General features: G+C 37.7%; 2 protein-coding genes across 3 annotated transcripts in view; both read right to left on the bottom strand.

The window, feature by feature from the left end:
- Positions 1 to 13,440, bottom strand: part of map3k13 (mitogen-activated protein kinase kinase kinase 13) — a 68,155-nt gene extending 54,715 nt beyond the window's left edge. For both annotated transcript variants that reach the window (XM_084420441.1, XM_084420440.1), the window contains exon 1: positions 13,357 to 13,440. The gene's annotated coding sequence lies outside the window, so the exon portion shown is untranslated. The remainder of the gene's footprint in view (positions 1 to 13,356) is intronic.
- A 3,230-nt stretch (positions 13,441 to 16,670) lies between these two features.
- LOC311297937 (transient receptor potential cation channel subfamily M member 2-like) overlaps positions 16,671 to 26,591 on the bottom strand; it is a gene marked incomplete at its 5' end in the record, with an annotated part of 106,425 nt that continues 96,504 nt past the window's right edge. The window contains 10 exons of the mRNA XM_084420428.1: positions 16,671 to 16,810; positions 18,191 to 18,307; positions 18,883 to 18,987; positions 19,845 to 19,917; positions 20,119 to 20,205; positions 20,313 to 20,342; positions 22,654 to 22,706; positions 22,800 to 22,945; positions 24,236 to 24,323; positions 24,458 to 24,545. Coding sequence (XP_084276554.1) covers positions 16,679 to 16,810; positions 18,191 to 18,307; positions 18,883 to 18,987; positions 19,845 to 19,917; positions 20,119 to 20,205; positions 20,313 to 20,342; positions 22,654 to 22,706; positions 22,800 to 22,945; positions 24,236 to 24,323; positions 24,458 to 24,545 — 919 coding nt within the window. The 3' untranslated portion in view covers positions 16,671 to 16,678. The remainder of the gene's footprint in view (positions 16,811 to 18,190; positions 18,308 to 18,882; positions 18,988 to 19,844; positions 19,918 to 20,118; positions 20,206 to 20,312; positions 20,343 to 22,653; positions 22,707 to 22,799; positions 22,946 to 24,235; positions 24,324 to 24,457; positions 24,546 to 26,591) is intronic.

Here is a 26,591-nt window from a genome sequence, read left to right as displayed (position 1 = left end):
TAAAAAGAGGACTTTTTCTTTGTTCGATTTGAACACTGAATATTGACTGGAGATTTTGAACTGCATGTCAAAGTGTTATGAATTTTTTCATAACACTGATTATAAAAAAAAAAAATTCATAACCAGATTAATGAATTTAACTTTCACATTTTCTTAGGTTTGACAAAAATTCAACCAAATAGTTACTGTAGTCGAATAGAGTCAAATGGTTAATGTAAGAAGTAAAATAATGTACAAATAAATAATAAAAGTAAAATACTAAAAAAAATTAAAAAAATAAATCATTGTTTGTCACTAAATAAACACAATGAAAAATCATATTTCAAATGCCCCAATATTCATAGACAGCTATATTTATTACAGATGGATATTTATATTAGACATTTATCAAAAATGGCAAGCAGTGACTTCTGCGAATATTTTCTTTAAGTGATAAACAAATCATTGAATCACGAGTTACGACTCAAGACTGACAACTAAATCACAAAAATAAATAACTATAACTGTCTATAACAGTCTGATCTGAAAACATGTAGGCTAATGTGCTCGCTCTTAATGACATAAAACTGAATAGACAAAATACAAAGTGCAGATTGTCATGATATTTAAATATATTGCACAATTTTACCGAATCACAATTCTCCAAAAAAGATAAAGGAATTCCAGAAGCTACAAGCCCTGAAATGAACTAAACATGCATGACACAGAGGCCTGGCCATCATCCAGTCACCTCAGTACACCAACAAAGATTTAACAGCAGAGAAAACAAGGGGAAGACCACAGAGAACAGAGAGGATGATGGGATGAATACTAATGCAGAGAGAAACAGAACCTGAGCGTTATAGATGACTATACTCCAGCGTTTAAAACATGTTAATACATGCATAATTCGTACTTTTATTCAGTATGGACACATGCAATTGACTGTAAAGACATTAATGATGTTACAGATTTCTGCTCTTTGGAACTTTTCATTCATCAGAGAATCCTGAAAATAATTTCCACAAACATGTTAAGCAGCATAACGGCTTTCAACACTGATAATATCCAGGAATGCTTCTATTAGAGTGATTTCTGAAGGATCATGTGACTCTGAGGACTGGAGTAATGATGCTGAAAATTCAGCTTTGAATAAATTACATTTTAACATATATTTACATAGAAAACAGCTATTAAAAATGTTAATAATATTTCACTATTTTTAATAGTTTCTATGTTTAATTTTAAATCAAATGCAGGCTTGGAGAGCAGAAGAGACTTATTTCAAAAAAATTTTTTTTAAATCATATTGACCCCAAGCTGTATAGATATCACTGGCCAGGACTGTATAATATTATTGACATAATATTATCGGCTCAATAATATTATTGCAAGTAATGAAGAAACATGGAGTAATGTGAAAAAGGGGCTTGTTATTGGGGTTGTTAAATGCAAAGCAAATCAGATCAGAAATATTTTATTTAAAAAAATAGCTTTTTGTCATTAAAGTTTTTTTTTTTTTTTTTAATGTGAAGCTGGTGGTTTGAATCCATCAAGATAAAACAAAATCTAATCATTTTCATGCAGAAAAAATATTCAATTTTCTTCTGTGATATCACTTATAAAAATCGATATATAAATAAATCTAATAATAATTTTTTTTTAATGACATGTTTATTCAGGATCAACTTTTTAACGGCTACTCTACATCAAATATACTTGTAAATAGCGATTATTGGATATATGTTGGCTATATTGGAGAAAAGAGGAGGAAAAGAGGAGGAAAAGAGGAGGAAAAGAGGAGGAAAGAGGAGGAAAGAGGAGGAAAGAGGAGGAAAGAGGAGGAAAGAGGAGAAAAGAGGAGTGAGTGTGTGTGCACTATGATTTTTATTTCTCCACTCGTGTGTATTAATGCGCTCCCCATGAGACGCTGCAGGCGCTCGTAATTATAGTAGCACACAAATCTGGGAGTACACACACGCGCACACACACACACACACACACACACACACACACACACTTGAATGTATGATACACTAGCAGGGCAAAATAAGTCTTATCCTTCAGAAGAAGAGCACAGTCATAATGGCTGTTTGCTTAGTGCACTTCTGGATTAAAGACACCGATACAATCACAACAAGATGAAATGAATTCAAGTGCAATCACTGTTGGATTGTGGGATTTACAAGCGCACTAGACTCCTCCCAAACTCAACCCTACATTTAAAGATGGGTGACATTTTCATTTCTCTTTTCTAAAACAAACAGTTTACCCATACGTGACCCTGGATCACGTCACCAGTCTCGAGTCGCACGGGTATATTTGTGGCAATATCCAACAATACATTGTATGGGTCAAAATTATCCATTTTTCTTTTATGCCAAAAATCATTAGGATATTAAGTAAAGATCATGTTCAATGATAGAATTCAAAGATATTTGGTAAATTTCCTACTTTTATTCTATAAACATTTATTTTTGTGAGTGAATGCAGCACAATCGTGAACATATCTGAACAACTTTAAAGGAGATTTTCTCAATGTTTCGATTTTTCTGCACCCTCAGATTCCAGATTTTCAATAGTTGTGTCTCGACCAAATATTGTCCTATCTTAACAAACCATACATCAATGGAAAGCTTATTTATTCAGATTTTAGATGATGTATAAACCTCAATTTCATAAAATGTACCCATGTGACTGGTTTTGTGGTCCACGGTCACATATATGAAAATGAGATTGACAGCTAGGATGGATGGATCACAATGGACGACTACTAAGGTTTACTAGTTTACCTAAATGTGCAGTCTTGATATTTTTAGGTCAAACCCCCTTTAGGAAATGTATTTGTTGTGAACTGTGATTCATAATGTTTAATGCAAGTTGTGTAAGTAAAACACATTAAAAATCTAGTAATAAACAGCAATATTTGATTGCAAATACCTTTAAAAAAACCTGCAATATATGACAAATGCCGTGTGCATTCTTCTGTGAACATTTCCTGAGTAATGAGGAGCAAACGGGACATTGAATAAACAGTTTGAGTTGATAGAGTCCCTCAGAGATTAACTGAGTTTACAAACTGCTGGTTTTTTTTTTCGTTTTCTGAGCGATTTTTACCTTTAGAAAGAATGAAAAAATAATTATAAAAAAAAAAAAAAAATCAATATAACAAAGAACTTTAAATAACATAAAACTCAATGTAATTCAATATATAATAAAATTAAAATAACTATAACTTTTTTTGTATATATATATATATATAAAAAATAACTATATTGACCAGCCATCCATTAAGGCTGGCTTTTAAAGGGGTAGTTCACCCAAAAATGTATATATCTGTCCTAATATACCTAATTAATTCTGTCATTAATTAAGCTCACCCTCATGTCATTCCAAACCTGTGAGACTTTCGTTCATCTTCGGAACACAAATGAAGATCTTTTTGATGAAATCTTTGGTTTGGAACGACATGAGTGAGTAAATGATGACAGAATTTTAATTTTTGGGTAACCCAACACTCGAATGTGTTCGTCCGGTCTCCCAGAGCTGGAACTGAACCACTCATGGATCTGCTTGCTGCATAATTCAAGACGATCTGTCCTTGAAGGGCAGCCAGTGAAGTGTGTGCTGTTAGCGTTTGAGTTCACTGCTCAAGCCCTGCAGAGAGAAGAGATCGCTTCATTACTGAAATGTCACTCCGCAGGAGAAAACACACGCTGAGCTGAGGGGGATGAGAGGAAACGCACGAGGTCAGAGCGAGCGACGGTCCTGAGGTGGACCAGCCTTCTCTGAAACTGATGGATTTAGTCTAATGCACAAAGACCCTTTAAACACCCCGTGAACTGGCAAGTGAACACCATTGCTTTTCCTTATTTTGGGAGAAACACACCAAAAGGCTCATCCAATAACCTTTAGATTACATCACAACCAGGAAGGGAAACTATTCCGTTTAACTGAACAAAAATTTGCAGGACATGATGATTTCATCAATAATTTAGCATCGGTTTACTGTAGTAGGAGAAACACGTATGAATGCTAAAAGCTAATTTGTCGTCAACTTTTAGCTGTCGCATATATGTCCTAAAAGCCATAGACGTGGACCGAAAACCACCAAACTACAAAACAATGCGTTTTATTTCTTTACCACTAGTGCCGGTTTCCCAAACTGGGATCGTGAGTTGATGAAAAACTAAAAATTAACTAAATCAATGTCAAATTAAAATAAGTGAATCATTTTAAGTTAAATTAAAGGGGTGGTTGATTATGATTTCACTTTTCTAACTTTAGTTAGTGTGTAATGTTGCTGTTTGAGCATAAACAACATCTGCAAAGTTACAACGCTCAAAGTTCAAAGCAAAGGGAGATATTTGCTTTTAAAGAAATCACTTTTTAAGGACTACAACAAACGGCTGGTAGAGACTACACCACATTCCTCCCGGGTTAGTGACATCACCAACCCTAAAATTTACATAAACCCCGCCCCCTGAACACGATTTATAGATTATCAAGACAGAATATGCTAATCAATGACTAGAAGATAACTACACATAAGCTACATAAATTCATCAACTAACCATTCAGAAATGTCCTGTTGCTTCTACATGTTGTCACTTCTTCTCGAGTCTCTCCATCATTGTCTGACTCCGGTTTGAACATAAAAGCAGGGTCCGAAATTAACTTTTTGGCTCACCTGCCACGGGGACTGGTAGATGAAAAAATCCACCAGCCAAGCATATTTTTTACCGGCCAAAATAATAAACAGCCCTTTTTTTTGTCACATACATTCATTTCAGTACTTTTAATTGAGATAATAAGGTATACTAGGCATATTATGTTGAATACAAACATAAAAAATTGTCCAGAGCAAAATTTGAAATGTATAATAAATTAAAAAAAAATAATTTTTTTAAATTTATTATATATATATATATATATATATATATATATATTGATCAAAATGAGAGAAATATATGAAATATTACTATCATTGGGGTGAAAGCAAATTTTTTTTTTTTTTTGTCAGTTTTGTTTCCTGACTCATGTGCAAGGGAAGGCAGAACGTACTCGGCTAAGTTACTTACGTAACCTCGGTTCCCTGAGAAACGCTATGAGAAAACAAATTTTATCGAGAAAAGACCGGCCATGCATGGTGTGTAAAGCAGAAGCAGCCTGGCCAGCGGCGGAGTATGCACGATCCGCGAGTGCTGAAGACGCTCTGCACGGCTTTGATGAGTGGCGGGAGCTTCACATATCCTTTTTCCTCAGCACCGTCAACAGATAGAGCGTTAACTGTACGTACACACCGCCGCCGACTTGAGCTGCAAAGAAGCTCTGGCCGCCCTGTCAAGGACGCTTGTCAAAAAGTACGGGGAAGCTTGACGCTTGTCCGCTCTGAATAGTGAGTGCGCGCGCGCAGCCGGGACTCGCTCTCGCTCTCTCTCTCTCTGCTCGTTCTTAGGAGGCAGAAGAGCGCGTGCGCGCTGATAATTTTATTATTTTGGTATGAACATTCACCCGCCACTCTGGCGGATAGCCTTTTGAGATATACTCGCCAAACGGAAAATCTACCCGCATTTGGCGCTTGGCGGGTGTTAATTTCGGACCCTGCATAAAAGGCTAAACGTTTTTGAAATTTTCAGTGCATGTGTGTGTGAGGTAAAAGGTCACGAGCTGTTGAAGCTCCGCCCCCTGTGCCGGGAGCAGCAGCTCATTTGCATTTAAAGGGACAGACCCAAAAACGGTGCGTTTTTGCTCACCCTCAAAAAGTGACAATTTTAACATGCTATATAAAAATATCTGTGGGGTATTTAGAGCTAAAACTTCACACACACACACTGGGGACATCAGAGACTTATTTTACGTCTTGTGAAAAGGGCATTATACCACCCCTTTAAATAAAACATATTTAATTGATTTATCTGCATGTCATGTGTGACCATTAACCAACATCAGAGAACCGTCAGTGAATATACAAATTTGATGATAAATTAAAATATTAACTTAAAATCTCAAAAGATCTTCAAGATTTTTCTCAGCAGCATTGTTGTGATTTTTGCGTGAATGCAACTGGATTTACTCAAAAATGATTTTTGTAAAGCTGTAAATAAAACAAAGATTACAAGAAAATACTATTTCAGTTTTTCTACTTCACCATTTAATGTTTAATACAATGTGTTATGTGCCGTTTCTTTTATTTATTAGTGAAGTTTCCAAGTAATTCCTAAAGTAAATCTTACACCCTTTTTTTCCCCAGTGTACCGAGTTTCGGTGAAAGTCAACAGAACTGGAAAAAACAAAACAAGCGGATACAAAGAAATGGATGAATCGAGTTCTGAGAAAGACTGGAAGGAGACGGAGATGAGAGAAACCTGGTCTCGGTCTGGTATCTTCCGCTTAAACACACATGATCTGAATGTCCACGTGTGCATCATTCCCTCTTGAGATTTAGAAACGCACCATAAAAATATTCTCTAGATATCACTATCAGCATCTGCCATTAAAAACCCTTATCAGTCAAACAGTAACACTACTTAGTATTCCACATTCACAGAGGACAAAAGAAGCTGCCGGCCGGACAACTGTGAGCCAGAAGAACAGGATAAAACACAGACATCAAGGTCTCTCTCGCACGAAACAAACACACTCATACACACACATACATGAGTGAACCTGACAGTCGCTGTGAGCTTATGAAAATGAAACAGCAGAAGGAGAGGTTTTTCTCCAGGATTACAGGGATGTGTCCCACATGTCAATTACATAAACACTGTTTCCCGTTCGCTAAACTCCTCCCTTTGTGATGTCACTTCTGGGAAACGGCATGTCATGAGTGCTTTAACCATGAAGATGTTTTCTGCAAGCCAATTTTCATGCATTAAAATGTTTTATTGAAAAATCCATAGGTAAATATTGCCGTTTATGACTCTGTATTGTTGTACTAGTGCATATACACATGGAAATTATTCAATATAGTTTGAGCAAATGTAGTGAAAGCTGTGTGAAACTAGATTACATTAAACATATTTTACCTGAAAATGGCATATTTTGGATTTCTATACAGTATTTAGAGAGATATTATTGGATATATTCTGTGCAGCTGTAGTGTGGCGAGCAGGAGACCCTCAGTGTCCTATTTGCATATGATTCAGTGGAGAGATTATATAAGAAATCAGATGCTGAATCATAAGAGGACACATGAGCATCTCGCTCTCTGCCGGTTTTCAATAAGTCTTTTTGCATTCACAAACCTGACAGATGATATTCTCGATTAGTCTCGCACGATGTTGGAAAAAACAGTTTCGCCAGATGACTTGATTAACTCTCTGTCTGTAAAGAATTAATCATTCTAGAAGGATTGAGGTGATTTTGAAGGGGAGTGAATCTGCATAGAAAATAATAAGCAAATTACAAGCATAGATGAATACAACAGAACAAAGATACTGGCAGTGCTTTATGTTTTTACGGCATGTCTCACAGTATTCAGCTACAGAAATTGAATAATCACATGTAAAATAGCACTGCACATTCTTCACTTAATAAATGAAATATAATTCATCTTTGTTAAAGCTACAGAAGTGATTTTCTCTTTGTATTTTGTTGTTTGATTAAGATTAACGACAGACAGGAGCAGGAATATTAGGCTGCTGTCACTTTGGCCTCGTTTACACTGTCAGTGAAATGTGACCCAATTCTGATTTTTTGGTCATATGTGACAACGTATGCATTCGGATATTTTGAGATCGGTTTCAGGCCTCATTCATATGTGGAAATAAATCAGATATAAATCGGATATGTGCCAATGCGACTGTCATGTAAACAGGCAGATCGGATTTCCTGAGGCATTAGGCTATGTCTTCGTGGTTTAATGATGAGAGAAACCCCAACGTGCATCTGCAAAGGGACGAAACGTTGTGTCGTCGAAGGAGAGGAATGTGGACAAACGTTGACACAACATATCAAACGTTGGCTTGCTCATCCTAAAATTTCAGACCCACTGCTCCTCGTTAAAGCCAATATTTAAACAGAATCTCCTCCCACCAGTCCTGAGATCTCTCTCGCACACAATAACTGAAGCATGAGCACAGGCTGCAATGATGGTACTTTTCGACCTCCTCTGCCTCAAAATCATGGTGATGTTTGGCGAACTTTGCTTATATCGCAGAGCTAGCATCAAGCATATTTTGCATTCGTCCATCTGAGAATTTAACCCTTTAAGCATGTGCGATGTTTCAGATAGTATGGCAAGTGTAAACACATGAATCGGATATGGGTCACAGTTGAAAGAACGTGTAAATGGACTGTCAAAAAAAAAAAAAAAAAAATTCGGATAAAAGTAACAAATCAGATTTGGGCATCAAGACCTGCAGTGTAAACGAGGCCTTTAAGACCGAATACATCCGTTTTCTTTCTCAATTGACCCTTCGCAGGGAGTTCGATTGACAGGCGCCAATCATAATCCGCCGAATCCGCCATTTTTGTCCGACAAAGCAGTCAGGAGAGTTACGGCGCTGATCCACTTGTCCGTGCGACACTTCTGTCGCTCCGCGCTCCACTATATTCCTATGGGTGACGTCAAGCGACTTTGTCGCGCCCGCTTCATTTGAAAAAATGCTGCGCGTCAAAAAGCTGGCCGATGCCCATCTTTATGCAAATGAATTCCGTCAGACGCGACGCGTCTATCCAATAGAAGTAGAGCATATGGAGACGGAGGGAAGTCTCTCGCAAGTCCTCTGTTCTGATACGCTACATTTCCCGCTGGGTCAAAACCACGCCCATAGCGGTAAACCCCCATCAACGTACCAATGTGGGGAGGCGTCGCGCCACCACGCGACAGTCGTGTCGGACAAGTGGATCAGCGCCGTTAGTAGATAGAGAGCCCATGAGCCGAAAGCGGAGGGGAGGGACTTAAGCTACGTTCACACTACACACGACCAAGCGACGCGATATCATTCATTTTCAATGGGGAGCGGGCGACTTCCGGTGACACGCGCAGTCGCGACCGTTGATGACTGGATGGGGCGTGTCTGGCGACGCGACAAAGTTGAGAAATGTTTAACTTTATGCAAATGAAGAGCGACTTTCGGGAGCGACAACCAATAGGAGTGAAGTCAGTGGAGCACACGTGATCCGTCACTCTTCAGTGCTGCGTCAGACCGAGGCAAGATGAATGAGAAGTTTATTTTAGCAGTCCGAAACTGTCCAATAATGTATGATATGTCTCCGTGTACATACAGTGGTACTCGCCGTGCTGACTCCGAGCCTGAATGGTTTCGTGAACTCAGAAAGACCAGTATTTGCCCATTTGCTGCAGTTAAATAGCCGCGATAGCACAGGGCACTCGCTGTTTCTCATTCATCTTTAATATTATGCATTTAATGTACTGATTCCATTTATATTTAGACTTTTCCTTCCAAAATGTTAGCTTGTAGAGGCAAGAAAACAGATTTGTTGTCTACAACATGGAGTAACATCCGTGAATGTCACTCACAAACATTACTAGGCAACCAGTAGTGGGAATGCCCACTAACGACCTCACCGCCAGCCACTGGCGACATGCAGCGACAAAGTCGCTTGTAGTGTGAACGGGGCTTTAGGCTCTCTATTAATGTTGGAGGATTTGAACTTGAAAAACGAGCGTACTGCCGTCTTTCCACGGTTAAAACAACATTCCTTCTGATGTTCATTCATGTTTATTTGATGCTATAAATGAACTAGAAGGAAGAGATGATCGGTTCACGAGCAGCTTTAATGTGTCGTGACAGATCGCTCAGTTAAAGAGCCACAAAACGGAATTTATTGTTAAAATTTCTTTAAAAAAAAATTACCAAATTTGAAAGTTGAGACTTTAGCCCTATTCGGACGGGACTAGTTTCACAGGGGGACGTTAGAGAAATTTCTGTTTCACAGACGTACTTTGAGATTTTAATCCTGTCCGAATCTGCCATGTCTGTCTCTTTCTCACACGACCTCTGTAAAAATTCCAGAGCAAATTACCTACTGTTTTTTGTCGAACTCGGCGGTCCTCAGAGAAATCTAATCCCGTCCGAATGCGAATGTCTGTGATTGCCAAAAACGTTTTTTTCCAAAACGTGAACTACCGTACAATCTCTCGCTATCGCGCCGGTATTCAAGTTTCTGCTTTTTGCGCACCGATAATGGATGTAGATGTGTTCGGTACACTGCGAAGAAATAAAAAAATGAAATCAACAAGAAGAGCCAAAGATTACTTTCATTTCTGCACTTAATTACATAACGTGTAAATTATATAAGTTTAAACTTTTTATTCCAGTGGGTTTATTATAAGAACCCAGTTCTATAAAATCATGATGATAAATGTATGTTAAGTTTTTTTTTATACTACAATTTTTATAAAATGTTCACAGATCACTAAATACGTCAGGACGTTTTACTCTATATTTCAAAGTGCTTAATTTTAAAAGTACTTAATTTCAAAATACATTTGATCAAATTTCTTACGCAATCCACGCATTCTGAACACGTGATCTTCTGCGATGCCCACATGTAAAACACAGACACTCCTACCTCGGTAATAAACACGGAGATGTTAGTCCCGTCCGAATCCGTACATGAAATCACAGACGTAGGTTGATAAGAATTGTAACTCAAACGTCGTTTGGAAAACTAGTCCCGTCCGATAGGGCTTTTGTTTCATATCAAAAGTAAGCTGGTCTGTCCTGTGTGTCAGTGTGTTGTCAGTGTCCTCTCTGCTCCATGATGTGTGTTTTACTGTGTGAGAACATGGTGTGTGGCGTGAGAGAGGCGTGGCTTGTCGGACATAGCAACAGTAACTAAAGGGGGCGTGTCTTTGCGAACGGTCAATTGCCATTTAATGTGACTACTGATAATATGCAGCTTTTTGGCCATTACAGGAATAGTTCTCTCAAATCTCATTCTTCAGGATATCTGAACTGGATCACATGACTTCAGAGGACTTGGAATATATAGTGCACACACGTCATAAGAACAACCTTTACATTAAGTAGGCTATTGCTTTAAATTGGGTCCATGTAAATTAGCCCTTGCAAAATCCCTCACACATTTGCAATCTCACGTTTGCTCGCGGGTGCCAACTATCCACTTTCCTTCCATCACACTTAAAAAAAAAAAAAGCAAAGATAATAGGTTGAGCTGGAGCCGAGAGGCTGCATTTGCTTAATTAGAGGTGCAGAGGAGGACGAGGAACACCCACATTTGCTAAATTGGAGAGAGTGACCTGTAACTGCACCCGTCTCGGTCTCAGCCGACTGATGCCGGACAGACAGGCAGCGTCTCATTACTCACACACGTCGACATTTAGATGCATACTTCACACAAATGCACAAATGCTTGGCCAATACATCGCAATTGTGTTCATGCATGTAAAACCGGTCATTAAACCAAATGAGGTATAATTCAAATAGCTTGCAATAAACACGCTGACTTGAACATGCTCAACAACAACGCTGAGAATTCAACACTGCATTACCAACATCACTCTGAAATATTGTGCAACAATAACTCTATAAAACTACTAAGATACATGAATCTCTAAGGGCTCTTAATGATCAAAACGTCGCTGAAAAACCTGTTTCACACAATCTACTACATGCCTTCTGCCGTCTGAATGATTTAAAGCCCTTTTAAAAGTTCATCTTCAGCTCGTGGCTCACTGTGAAAAAGCTTTAAAGGCTTTTATAAAGTTAACATAAGAATAACATGCATATTGTCAGGAATATTTCAAGACACTTACAGGGACTGAAGCAATTTAAGTTTGCTTGATTATCCTTTTTTTTTTTTAAATCATGCATCAAATATGATCCGTCATCAGCTTTTGAAAAAGGTTTATTTGTTCATCTCTCAATGCATTATATGCTTTGAAACTATTCAGATCTTTGATCATAAAACTAGGCATTAAATATAATCGTAAGATATTATTGGATATATAGAGTGACAGCTTATATTTATGTGCATTTTATGTAAGCATCTGCTATACTGTTATAAAGATCTCATTGATTTACATCAGAATTTCATTGAAATATTATATGCATTAAATTGCATATTTTCTTTAGTTTGAATAAAATTAAAGTGTTCTTTTTTTTCATGCATCAACTGTGATACAAAACACATATGCAGACTTTTGTACATTTTGTCTAAGGGTTCAATAAACTGTTCTATATATAAAAAAATAAAATAAAAAGATTTATCTGACTATTATTTAATATGTCAGGTTTTACGAGGTTAAATAAAACGATCATAATCTAAAGCAAAGCTTGTTTCAGCAACACATCAGCTTCTTTACTTATATTACAGGCTGTAAACTTTGCTACACGATGCCAAAATAACTGCTGACTACATGCTGTCTTTAGTCTATCAGAGTTTTCTGGATATGCAAACCAAAGCAGGGAAGAGCGGGGCAAGTTGTCACAATAGGAACCTCCCGTTAAATAACCTTTTACGATGCTTACGAAGCGGATGAAATAGAAACCAACTCACAAAACGTTTGCCTCAAACCCTCTAAACTACTAAAATAGTCTCTACTATACATTTACGCTGAACAACACAGTATACAAAAACAAAACAGCGATTGCAAACAGATTTCGTCTATGCATCTGCCTTGTTTAGGCAGACTAGAATGGGAAGATTTGTTTATATCCTCCAACAACAATCAGGCTGGTCAGTTTGTGATGTGAAAGCTTTGTTCCAGCCGGTGCATCTGCATCGAGGCTGCGGGACAAGTCACATTCTTGGCAGAGAAACAAACAGGCTTCATCTAACTAGTGTCCTCTGTGCTCAATGGCCCATAGACGGCAGAGCTGCAGATGAAATATATACACACATAAACACACGATAAACAGCTATATGGCTTTGGCCAATAGCTCTTTAGCCTGCAGGGACATTAAATCACTCTTAAAATAAAATAATTATAATAATACTGGGATGTTTCAACTCATGTTTGGGTCAAAAATGGACAAGCCTTACCGTTGGGTTTAATATTTTAATTTAAACATTTAAACCAACGGTTAAGAATTTAAGACAACGGTCGGGTTTGTCCATATTTGACCCAAAAATGGGTTAAAACAACTCAGTTTTTTATTGTATAAATGTATTTCGAAGCCGTTTAAAATTCTATCGCGATTTAAAACATGTTAAAACAAGAACTGGTGTTTGTACAACAACTGTGTGGATTTTTCTACATCACATCAGGCGAAGCGATGATGATCACCCATACTCGTCTCTCTCTCTCTCTCTCACTCTCTCACACACACATAAACAAACCGATTAAACGCGCAAAATGTGTCAGCGTTCATTCCACACGCAATTATGAGCGATCGGAAACCAAAAACAGGCAATATATAAAAGGAAGGAATGAAATCCTACCGTTTAACTCGGCTGCTCTCCGCTCGACTGTCCTCGGATCTAATCCCGATGGTTTAATGCGAGTCTCGTGAGCGCACACGTCACTTCCTGTGCACCTGCACCAGCGATGGGATAAAAATAGATCACAAAAAAACGCGTTCCCATTCATAGAGTCGCGTCCTCGAGCCGATGATGCTGAATGCGAGTCTCAAACGCGTGTAAATGTGCGGAATATTCCTTTTTTTATAGCGCATTCTTGCCTTCACTCGTTTTACTCACTAATTCTTCATTTATTACAGAGCTAGACTAAATCCACTCTAAACATTGTGCTCGCTACAGTTATATTTTCCACATACACCATTACACACTTCGCTTAGTTTGTATTGTGCACAGTGTGTGTTTATTATGGATGAGAAGTCTGATTCATTTGAGCGAACCGGTTCTTTCGAACAGTTGCAAAGAACCGATTCAGTGATTCTTTTGCGTCATCGCGCTATCCCTGCATATTGCTGTTTTTTTTTTTTTTTTTATCAGTTATTGCAGCTATGATTCATCAAGATATTATAACCTAAATATATAATGCATTTACGTGAAATAAAAAGAGTCATCTCAGCTGTTTTTTTGTTTGTTTTGCTTGTTATTTTATAATAAAATCCTGTTTATTAAAACCAACTGTTTCGTATGTGTTGATAACCGAAATGCATTGACCGGCAAAGTTAATCATTTGTAATTATTTTTGCTAGTTGTTAATGTAATATAACACTTTTAGTTTTACCACAAAATCCTCCAGTTCATTTATTATGAATCGCACATGTGAAACCATACTGACCGATTCAGTCTCGTTCATGAATTAGTCATTTTTTCCTAGCTTTTTATTTATTTGTATTTTCCTTAAACAGTACCAATCATCAAAGCATTAAGCAAGGCAACACAGATTACTGAATAATCGTTTGGACCGGTTTTGTCAGCTAGTTAAACAAATTCATTGAAAAGATCCGACTCAAATGAATGATTCATTAGCGAATCGACTCCGCTCGTGTATATTGTTTTGTATGTAGTGCGTGCATTGAGTATTGGCTTAATCACTTATGGTCAGGTATGTATGTTTTCAGTTTTCAGGGAATTTTTACACAGCATGTTTACTTAAAGTGAAAGCAGCGCGTGGGCTCTTTCAAAGCTGAAGGGCGTGGAACCGATACTGCCAAGAGCTCGAGCCACACGCGTCCACCAATCAGCGCGCGATCATCACATGCAAAGCGAAACTGTCCTAGATCGACTGCAGATCCCACAACAACACACATTTACAGATGTTCCTGCTTGAGAAACATGCACATATGCTTAAATGTGCTGTAGTACAACACATAAAATGTCGCTGCTACCTGACACAAACCACTCATATGTGTTGTGTGAGAAATAAAAGCATCGGAGGAGGAACCAATCTGCGTGTTTAGCCAATCAGAAACGCCCTCTGTCTGTCAATCATTTTGTTATGACTCTTACAAGCCTTTTAGGAGCGGGGTTTTGGGAAATAGAAATAAAAATGAAAAATAAATAACTTACAGCATATATTAATTTTAGCATATTTAATTTTCACGAATGAAAACAGGGCCGGGATGAACAAACTAAAGGTCCCGTATCACGTCTAATTTTCACGTTGTTGTTGCCCTTTTTTGGAAGATGTAAGAAAATGTTTCGTCACAGCAAATCATTGTCATTTAATTAATTACATTTATGCATTTAGAGGACGCTTTTATAACAAATCTGTACGAACTACACATGTAAACAAACAAACACACACACAAAGAAACAAATACTGCAAAGTAGCCAGGAAAATACTGTAAAGTCACACAAATTTATTGTTGCATATGCTAATATGTACGTTATTCATCATCAAATAGTTTGTTTTCAGTATTTGTCAGTTGTCCTGTCTTAATAGTTTAAACAGTGCAGATATTTAGGTCACAAACCTGAGTCACACTAACTTAAAAATTATATTGAAGACGCTTCATTGTTTGCTTTGCTTTTCTGCATTCTTTTCTAATATTTAAGGCATTTCATAATTGTACAATGCATTCTTTTCTAGTATTTAAGGCATTTCATAATTGTACAATGCATTCTTTTCTAGTATTTAAGGCATTTCATAATTGCATAACTGTAAAATGCAGGTGAATGTTTTATGTGAAATAATGTAATCAAACTTGTCTTCCTGCTGACATCCCACAATGCAATGCTGCATAATCCTCTTTCCGACCATTACGCCTGCTCAGCACTGTACTGTACATGTATCAATGGATTTTGCATTGCCAATTTGCCACATGAAGCACTAAAATATGTACAGATTATTCATTACATTTTTAATTCTTTGTACCACTTTTTCTTTTCAGTTAGTTGCTTAAATATTTAATGTGAGTATTATTATTTAAAAAGCTGTGTAATAAGTTGGATAATGTACAGCCAACGGGTCCTTTTCGCAAAATAAAAGTCCTCAACTTCACTCTGCAACTGCACTATTGCTTGCATAAAGTAAATATGTTCATGCATATATCTGTACAAACGAAAAACCTGATTTTTGGTACTTGCATTTATATTCTAAAATGCTCAACAACCACATTCAAATTCATATTGACCCCAAAACTAAAACATATGTCCAAAATTACTAATAGATACAACAATGCATTATTAAACACATTAATATGTGTGAAGCTAACTGTATGGCTTACGGATTGTACAGAAATCTGCATGAATGTGAGCAAATGATCTGGAGTTCTTTGTTAAAGGCACAATTAAAGGCATCAAATGGAAATGCAATCCAAAGGAAAAACCTGTTTGAAAACAGTCACTATTCATGCAGTTCTGTGTGTTGATGTTAATGGCAGAGAAATACACACCTTTAAAGACACGTAGGAGTGCAACAGTGTGTTTGCGCTCATCATTTTTGGTGTAGCGTGTGTGTGTGTGCGTGAGAGAGAGAGAGAGAGAGAGAGTGTGAGTGAGTGAGTGAGTGTGTGTGTGTGTGTGTGTGTTTGTGTATGTTTTTCTATCCTGGTGGGGACTTAAACCTGAATGCACACACACTCGTGAGGACTCGTGTCACTGTGGGCCTAAATTGAGGTACACAAGCTTATAAATCATACAGAATTAGTTTTTTTGAAAATGTAAAAATGCAGAAAGTTGTGTGTGATGGGTAGATTTAGGGGTCGGGTTAGTGTGTATGTGAGTGTGAGTGTGAGTGAGATGGGTAGGTTTAGGGGTCGGTTAGTGTGTGTGTGTGTGTGTGTGTGTGTGTGATGGGTAGGTTTAGTATAAGGAGACAGAATATACTGTTCGGACAGTATAAAAACCATTATGTCTCTGGAGAGATGTGAATCTTCTTTGCTACTTCACGTAGAGCATCTCGCTGGTATGGACACACACACGCGGTGCTGCTCACTTCCCACCACTTGAGCGGCTGATGAGACGACGCCGAGCTCTCGACCTGCAGCAAAAACAAAGACAGCTTGAGTCGCTCGGTAAACCCAACGAGAGCTGAAATACTGCCACTAATGCACGAATAAAAGCCCCTTATAGAGCGCTGTGACTGCACTGAACATAAAACTGAATGTGCTTATGATGTTTTATGTCTATCGAGACAGAGAGTATTATGAGATCCAAACATGTATTCAGTGTCTGCACTTTAAACTGGGAAATCCCACAATTCATTCAAAGCATTTGTTTTCTTAGCCACAGTCAAAATCTGCTAAGGGGTAATAATGAAACGGTTTTAAAAATAGATTTTTCACTATTATTTACAACAGGATCAGCATTTTCAGGGGTTTAAAGTCCCTCTATGGTGACAATCCAGCTTTTAATGTTGTTTATATGTCTATGTGGTGTTTTTAATATACTTTAACACAAACCATGTAAATTCATAAGTCGACACCATTGCTGAGTATTTCCTCCTTAAAACTGCAGTGAACCAAAGACAGTCTCAAAAACACGCTTTGAAATCGCTGGTGTTTCTGACGTCACAAACTACCTTGTAACCAATCAGATCAACGTGTGATCGTCAACCAGTGGATCTCTGAGCTGAGTGAGTGAGTGGAGGCGGGGCTCATTTGCATATTCATAGCACCGCGCATACTACATGAGGCAAGGGTGTCGAGTTACATTCAAGATATTTTAAGGCATTCAATGAAAAAACATTCAAATATGTAATTTTAGTGATCAAAGATGAGTTTTAAGGGATATAATTATTGACTACAGGGGGAGTTTAAAGTCAAGAAAAGGTTTTTGTTATTAGAGACAACAAAAACAACTTTGTGCCTCAAAAACCTTTCATTCCAGGTAAAAAAATGTATACCTTTTCAAAGTCACAGAATTGATGAACTGTTAAATGAGTGATCTTGAGATGAGTCCCTGTCCAATTTGACTCTCATAAGCATAGATTCAGCAACTTGACAGGTAATTTCTATAAAATGTAGTTCGATCACTATCTTCTCAGTTGTTTAAAAGATTAGGGCAATTATGAAAGTTTGATAAAATGCTGATGCTATATTTTTACATGATTTGTTACATTCAATTACCCCATGCAGATTTTAAGCCATGTATACATATTTTATATATATATATATATATATATATATATATACACACACACACACACACACACACACACACACACACACACACACACACACACACACACACACACACACAGACACATCAGGGTCTGATTAAAAACACATCATGGTTTACAGCCCACCTGAGGATATTTACTTGCCTAAGTTGACTTTGACCATTTTTACTTGTATTTGGCACTTTGCTGTATTTTATTTTTTGTTAAAATCACTGAGATGAAGTGATATTTTCTGCTCACTATGCGGTTTAGCTCTGCCATCAGCGGACTGTGTTTGTCACAGTGAAGTGTGATGATGGTGGTCTCCACCCAGGCATTATCAGTGTTCCTGCTGTCATCTACATAACCCTTATACACCTGCATTAGAGAAGAAACACACACACATCTGTTTAGCTTTGTGGAACTTAAGCTCAAAACAACTGCAACTGGTATTTCAAACATGGAAAAAAAAGTAACATGAGTACCAATTAACTTTCCCCAAAAATGCACAAAATGTAATAGTGGACTCACACAAAAGTAACGTTTCGAGCACGCAGGCTCATCATCACACAAAGACATCATTGCCTTGTTATTTGTACCAGGCTCTTTTTGTTAATCTACCCGAGTCAAACATTCAGGAAAATACTGGAGTTCATGTGTAGAGCCCCTGGTGATACGTCCAGCACAGTTTCATGTTGTGTCGAGCCTTCTTAGTGTTTTAAAAATAGAGATTTTGATGCTATCATAGAATTGCCCCATTCACTCCCATTCAAAAGGCATTTTGACCGAAAACGAAAATACGGTCAATCTTAAAAGTGGCGTTTCTATTCTAATTACGCTTTTACACGAATGTTTGACTCGGGTAGATTAACAAAAAGAGCCTAGGTTGCAATTTGGCGAGAGTTATCCTTTAATCAGTAAAGTTGAGCATCTTGTTGATTTATCTTGCTCACCTGTTTTACCCCATCCTTTAGTTCAGTCTTGGTCTTGTCTTGTAACTTTTTACCCAGAATCCTCTCCAGTGTCTGTGGTAGAGGCTCGTCAGGTTTGGCTGGGCCCTGCGAGAATAATAAAAAAATACTTGTTTGTGCATTTCTACTCTTGGTTCAAAAAATTACAATATAGCAAATATTTTATGACTGCATAATAAAGCAAATGCAACGATTCTATGTATCATATTAAAGGAACACGCCGACTTTTTGGGACTTTAGCTTATTCCCCGTATCCCCCAGAGTTAGATAAGTCCATACATACCCTTCTCACCTCCATGCGTGCCGTAACTCTGTCTGACGCACCCACCGCTAGCCTAGCTTAGCACAAAGACTGGAGGTAAATGGCTCCAGCTAGCATACCGCTCCCAATAAGTGACAAAATAACACCAACATTTTCCTATTTACATGTTGTGATTTGTATAGTCACAGCGTGTACAAATAACAAGGTCACATGAGACACAGCCATCTTCTAACCGTATACATACTGGGAACTATATTCTCAGAAGGCGAAGCACTGCTACTTGGGCGGAGTGATTAGCGCAACACCTGAAAAGCACCGTTGTTACTTCCGTCAACAAAACCAACATGACTAGCTAGCTAGTAGCTAGTAGCGAGCAAACACTCCGCAGAAGTAGCAGTGCTTCACCTTCTGAGAATATAGTTCCCAGTATGTATACGGTTAGAAGATGGCTGTGTCTCATGTGACCTTGTTATTTGTATATGCTGTGACTATACAAATCACAACATGTAAATAGGACAATTAGAAAAAAAAGAGTTACGGCACGCACGGAGATGAGAAGGGTATGTATGGACTTATCTAACTCTGGGGGATACGGTGAATAAGCTAAAGTCCCAAAAAGTCAGCATGTTCCTTTAAGATTCTGAAAATGTCACTGTACAGATTTTATTTTATGCATTCTCACCCCAGGAAGAGCCACATGCGAATCCTCGCAAACGGAGAGAAACTCCAGCACTGTGTGTTCAGCATCACGCCACCTTTAAAACAGGCAGCTCAGTCATTTCTGTATATTTAATACTCTAACAGCAGGACTTTAGATGAATGTGATCTCTAATCTCTGTTGTTTTTGGTGTATTCGGTTGTAAACTTCAATTTCATCTGATATGAGATTAGATTTTAAATCCAGGAGGAAGTGAAGATCAGGACTTGAACTGGATTTTAATTCCAGTGTTGCATACCTGGTGAAGATTGGGTGGAGAATGTGATTCGGGCCGAGGGATTCCAGAGCCCCTTTTCCCCGTAACCCAGTCCTTCCTTCTGGATTCCTGTAAAATCCATTCATCATGACAATGAGACTCAATCAAATGCAATTAAACGCAAATTCCAGTAGGAGAATAAAGGCACAAATGAAACATATATTTGCTCAGCATACCTGTACTTGTCTAAGCCAGAAGTGTCTGAGCTGTACAGGAAAAAAGTGTTATTTACAAAAAGCTTCACAATATCAACAAGACATTTTAAGCATTTCAAGATTTATAAAAAGTCTTCAGCTCTAACAAAGTGCAATTCAGTAAAGTCATCTTACTGTCATTTGTAATTACCTTACTGTTTAAATTGGCTGGAGATAATTCTTAAAAGCAAAACCTTATGGTGTGTGTTCAAGTCCTCTTGAGAAGTTCGTATTTACGAGTTGGGAAGTCGTACGACGTCAGGTGCGTTTCAATTACTTTAGTCAAAGCAAGATGTCGATTTTTATTCAATTTAAGGAAGTGCTATAAATTGTATATATACTGTATATTCTATCGCAATTGTACAATAATATGGTATTTTGTACATGCGATTCATTTTAACAAATTTACCATTGATACAGACGCTGCATCTATTGCGTCCAACATGTTTTCTCACGGACACTCTGAAACTTTGGGATTAAAGAAAATCTCAAGTCTCCCACTCATAATTACAACTTTCTGGTGAAGACTTGAATCCATCATTATAACAGAGTGTTGCCTTTCACTTTCAACTATATTTAAAGGGGTCATATAATGCAGTTTTTGTACAAGTTAATATGATTCTTTAGGGTCTAAATGAAAAGTTTGTAATATACTTTAATTAAAAATTCTCATTAGTATTGTAAGAAAACACTCATTTTACCTGGTCAGAAACAGCTCTGTTTTCAGCACGCTGTTTAGGTGCATGTGTCTTTAAATGATAATGAGCTTTGCTCACCCCGCCCCCCTCTGTTCTGTGGGGCGTTTTGACACAACACACGTGGAGTGTTGCCATGACAACAGTTGAGGGTATATTTTGGAGAAAGAATGGCATTGGGAGTCTCTGAGGACACATCTGTGCAACCATATCAATTTGAACCGGAGTCGGACCCGGAACAAGATGACGGCCCCAAAGAAGTTTGACAATTATAGCCGCTTTCCGACCAAGTAGTTACAGGAACTTAGTTCTAGGAACTGTCCACTTCTAAACAGTTCTAAGAACTACTCTCCCCCAAACTCAGTTTTGCTGTTTGCGTTCGCACTGGCCAAGTGGCCATAGGAACTGGTAGGAGGGGTAAGGGAGTGACGCAAGCACGGTGACTTTTATTTTGACGGCGCGACGGACCTTTATTTTGGCGGCGCTGAGAATGCCAGAGCAAACAATGCTCGCATTCTCTGTGTTTATTAGTTAGCGATCTGTCTAACAGTACTGTTTAATATGTTATTAGATACAACTGTTATAGAAAGTAGACACTAGACAGTATATGAAAAAAAGGTTATTAGCCTATGCCGTGTGGTTGATGTCCAGTGTTGCTAGCTGGGCAGATAAACATAATCATGTTTGACTTGGTCCCCTCAAAGTTGCGTTGAATTTTCTCTTCAGCATAAAGGTTTAGAGACCCATCTTTCACTGTTTTCCATGTTTGTATAGTTAGTTTATGGAGTAAATATATAGGCTATAATCTGTGTTTACATTCTAGCTGTTTTAAAAATGCCGGGTGCTGGTGCTCCGCGTGCGTTCGGCAAATCAGCGTACACTAACGTCACGGGTAGTTCCTACAGTGCTGGTTTAGACCCTACTCTGAAGTAGGACCTAAATTAGTTCCTCCAAATGGAGTTCCTAGAACTAAAATCGTTCCTAGTTCCTGCGGTGCGAACACGCCGACATCCGGGTACTTTAGCCAATAGTTCTAGGAACTGTGAAAAGGTTCCTCCGGTCGGAATGCGGCTTATGTCTCGACCAGGACGTTTTTGAATGGTTGGTTAACATAATGTCACTTTGATCTATCTTTGTATGTACTGGCAGGGTAGAGTAAAGAGATACGCACGCTATGTGTTTACTGATGTATACGTTAGTTCATTGACAGATTGATGTTTACACCCAAGAACAGAACACCACACTCGCTTAGACGCCATTCGGCTTCAGCATATCAATAATGGCGGACTATGATGACAGCTCGCTCAGGGCGGGTCTGTGTTGAAACGCTGCTGTCAATCAACAGTCGTGGGAGGGGCGTCCGACCGTGTGACGTCACTAGGTCGAACGGCTTGATTTGAGACAGGGGAAAACATATAAGGAGATTAAAAAAAAAACCACTCGATGGATTTGTATCATTATATGATGGTTGTGTACAGGCACTGCCAACACACATTTCAGTACAATCAACTTGTAAAAGTGCATGTACCATTATATGACCCCTTTAATAGTGCATAATAATTGCACAAGACTATATCGTAGATCAATTCGATTAATGGTGCCACTCTATTTTTCAGTATAAAACTTACTCGCTGCTGTCCTGTGGATTGTAAACCGGGGGACGGTACGGAGTGAAGTTTACCTAAAAGAGTAAAAAATGTGTGGGATAAGATGAACAATACAACAGAATGCGGTTTAATGTTATAAAATATGTGGTATAATTCATATCAGGCACCTCCCAGGACACCTTCTCCTCAGGCACAGGAAAGCGTACGACGTTACTGCCGGGATAATGAAGCTGACGTGCGAATATGTGAGGGGTTGTTTCGTCATCCAACTCCTGTCCACTAGATTCACCATCGTCCCTGTCAGAGCTTTTACCTGCTGGATGGACAGAGGTCTTCATCTACAACCCAGCTAACAGGGAACGTTATCAGAACATTCAGACAAGATTCTTCTCAAAGTTATGAACAAACATGTCAGCTTTCCTGGAGCTCAAACATGTCAGCTTTGGCGCTTGCAACGGCAAGGTCATGGGTTCGATTCCCAGGGAAAGCAAGAACTGATAAGAATGTAAATGTGTGCCTTGAAATGCAATGTAAGTCGCTTTGGATAAAAGCGTCAGCCAAATGCATAAATGTTAACATTCTTCCAGTAACGTTAATACAATGTTTGTTCAAAGTGATCTGGTCTTTAATAATGTTCTCTAAACTTTAGCATAAAAGCATTATTTATGCATCATTCATGTTTTAGTTGGATGTTCCTCTAACATGATTTAAATGTTACTAATGTTCAGGGAACATTTCAAAAGTAACATTCCAATAATATTTGAAAAATTATCAAATGGAATGTTTCCTTAATGTTTGCATAACCAATAAAAATGTTTTGAGCGTTCAGAGAACATTCAGAAATAGCCTTTTCATAACTTAATGTGAATTTTAACTAAACCCTTTCCTTTGCTGAACATCATGCATTTAGGCACTTTCCACAAATAAAAATAAGACCTGAATGTCTTAAAATCAGCAAATGACCAGTGCTTGTTATTTTTTTCTGACAGATAAAAGTGTATATAACATACAATAGTAATCTAACATAAATTAATACTGCATTAAATTGATCAAAAGTGACAGTAAAGACATTTATAATGTTACAAAATAGTCTATTTCAATTAAACACTGTTTATAACAGTTTTTTTTAAGAATCCTGAAAAATAATATAATGGTTTCTGCAAAAAATATGAAGCAGCAAAAATGTTTTTGACATTGATAATAATCATAAATGTTTCTTGAGCAGCAAATCACCATATTAGAATGATTTGTGAAGGATCATGTGACACTGAAGACTGGAGTAATGATGCTGAAAATTCAGCTTTGATCACAGGAATAAATTATGTTTTAACATATATTCAAATAGAAATTTTGAATTATAATAATATTTCACAAAATTAGTGTTTTTACTGCATTTTTGATCAATTAAATACAGCCGGAGCATAAAAACACAAAAAAAATCGTATTGATCCCAAACTTTCCAACAGTAGTGTATGTAAGATCTCATTACCAAAAAATGGGATTTGTGTCTCTAATACTTTAATGAACTTATAAAGACAGATCATGAGTATGAAAAAGGATGCATGCATCTTATAAGAGCTGATTTTAAACACACTCCGCTTACTCATTAGAGGAGGCGGCATTTTGGATTTGAATCCCTGAGATTTCAGCGCATCTATAATCCATTGTAAAGCTTTGGCAGTCTCTGAGACCTGGAAAAGGACAAGAGATTCACCATCTGACACTCACATTTGCTTTGACATGCTGCCTGAAATAATCAACAGAACAAACTGACTGTTAAACACTATTTATGGTGTATTTGTGAGTGTCTGAGCCAGAATGACACCTGCTCTTCAAGCTTAGTAAGTCGTTTTGCCATCGTGGCCGAAACCATCTCCTGCTCCCGCTCCAGAAGTTCTGACATCACTCCGACCCTGAGAGGAAAAACAGAGGTTTAAAGGTGCAGTCTGTAAGAATGACAGCTAGTGGTCAAAATAGGAACTGCAGTCCAAATTCAAAATATCGCCTCAGACTCGACGCTCACGCAGGTTGCCATTTTGAGGACACGCAACATGAACGAGCGCAATTGGCAATGAAAGATGAGGAGAGCTACACACTGCAAGTTGATTTATCCGCGTTTTAATATGCTCTCTTTCATAGAGATTTTTAGATGCATCGTTTTTCAGAGAAACGAGTATGTGAACTTAGCATGTTTCCTAAATATCTGCAAACATATGATGGTATTTTTATGCTTTAGTAGAGAGAAAAAGATACATACAGCACCTTTAACCTTCATATGAGTGTGAAATTATGAAGCCATAAGCTTAAATTCGCAGTAAAAAGGTTAGGCACAGATTCTGGAGCACTTTTAGAAGTTTGTTGCACACCTTTTTGAGAGGTTAACATTACATTTTAAGAGTTTACCTTCGCTTGGCCACAGTGTGAAGAACACAACTGTTAACAGCGATGAAAAATTAGCCAAAATTGTAAGACCCAAAAACATACAACCAGTCTTACTATGGGTCTGGGGCCGAATTCACAAAGATCTTCATAAGAAATAATACATTTAATACAAATCTTGAGAAGAAAAAGACTTTGGTGTTTCTGAATGTATGGTGGTTCTTGTCAAAGACTTGGTGATCAACTTCAGAGAACTGGTGCTCATCCCTAGTAATAGTAATATGTAACATGGGCTATAATTAGGGTTATGTTGTAATGTTTAATATTTGAAACAACCCAATAAATTAATCAAAATTCGTACTTATCGAGATTTAAGACGAGTTGGTGGTTATCCTAAGTGTAAGAGGTTATTATGATTTTTAAGAACATTCTTTTCAGGATACAAATTCTTCTTGAAAGGACTGTATAGAATTCAGAAACCCTTGTTATTAGCGACACCGGTGGCCGTTGGGTGAACTGCAGCTTATTGCTCGTAACGTACAAGAGACTGAAGGTGATTCAACGCACCGATATACTCACGGCGAAGTTCTTTTTCTTTCTTTGCTAAGAAGTAAAAAGAAGTTGGAAATACTGTTACTGTAAACGAACCTCTAGATGCCGTCATTACAGCGTTTAAATGAATATGTAAATATGTGCTGCGCGCTTTTCTTTCAATAACAAAATAAACAGAAAAAAACAGAGAAACAGCAGTTCAGAAAGCATCTGATCATAGAGATGTGGATGTTTGCAGCAGATCTGAGATTCACCGGCATCATGTCGACAGATGAGCTCATTAATATTACACTGTTATGATAGCTTGATTATAAAGTATATTTAAGACTATAGACTATATAGATCTGGCTATGTGAGACTATAGTTTGAATCAATCCCTTTACAATAAAGAATGATTCTTTCGGCATTATCCTGAACATTGTATAAGCTTGTTAATTTCCTGTGTCACTGAACGGAAGAGAGACTCTCAGGCGTAAACGTCACGTGATTTTGATTTTCCCGGCGAAACCGTCCCGAGTCCTTCACATAAATATCAGTCTACAGACTTTTATGGACAACCTAGGAAGTCGGGAATTTTTTTTTCCCCTTCATGTTAGATACAAGCTGTTCACTCATCGGGAATAAAAAAAAAGCAATTAATAAATGAAAAATCTTACATATAGCCCCTTTAAGTTTTGCCATTAGAACAATCTTAAGAAAAGAAATATAAAATCATTCTTTAAAAAAATTTTTTTGTGTAATAAAAAATATTCTTACATTTTTTCTTGAGTTAGAAAATACCAGAATAATTGTATTATTAAACATGTTATGTACTTAATCCATCTCTGCCTTTTAGCAAATCAGGTCGGAACATCATGTCACATAATTAATATTCATGACTTTAAGAATGAATAATATATTAAGCCCCTCCCCCTAACTTTTCAGACCATTACTCCGCCCTTCCTTATACTCAAAAGTTGATTCATAGTTTCCTCAAATCAAATTCAGTTCTCAAACATACGAGCTGTTCTGTTTCGTGTCTTGTGCTT

The sequence above is a fragment of the Rutilus rutilus genome (genome assembly GCF_951802725.1).
Source record: "Rutilus rutilus genome assembly, chromosome: 10".
Lineage (NCBI taxonomy): Eukaryota > Metazoa > Chordata > Actinopteri > Cypriniformes > Leuciscidae > Rutilus > Rutilus rutilus.
Note: the sequence above shows the minus strand (reverse complement) of the source record. Positions and strands in the feature narration are given on the sequence as shown.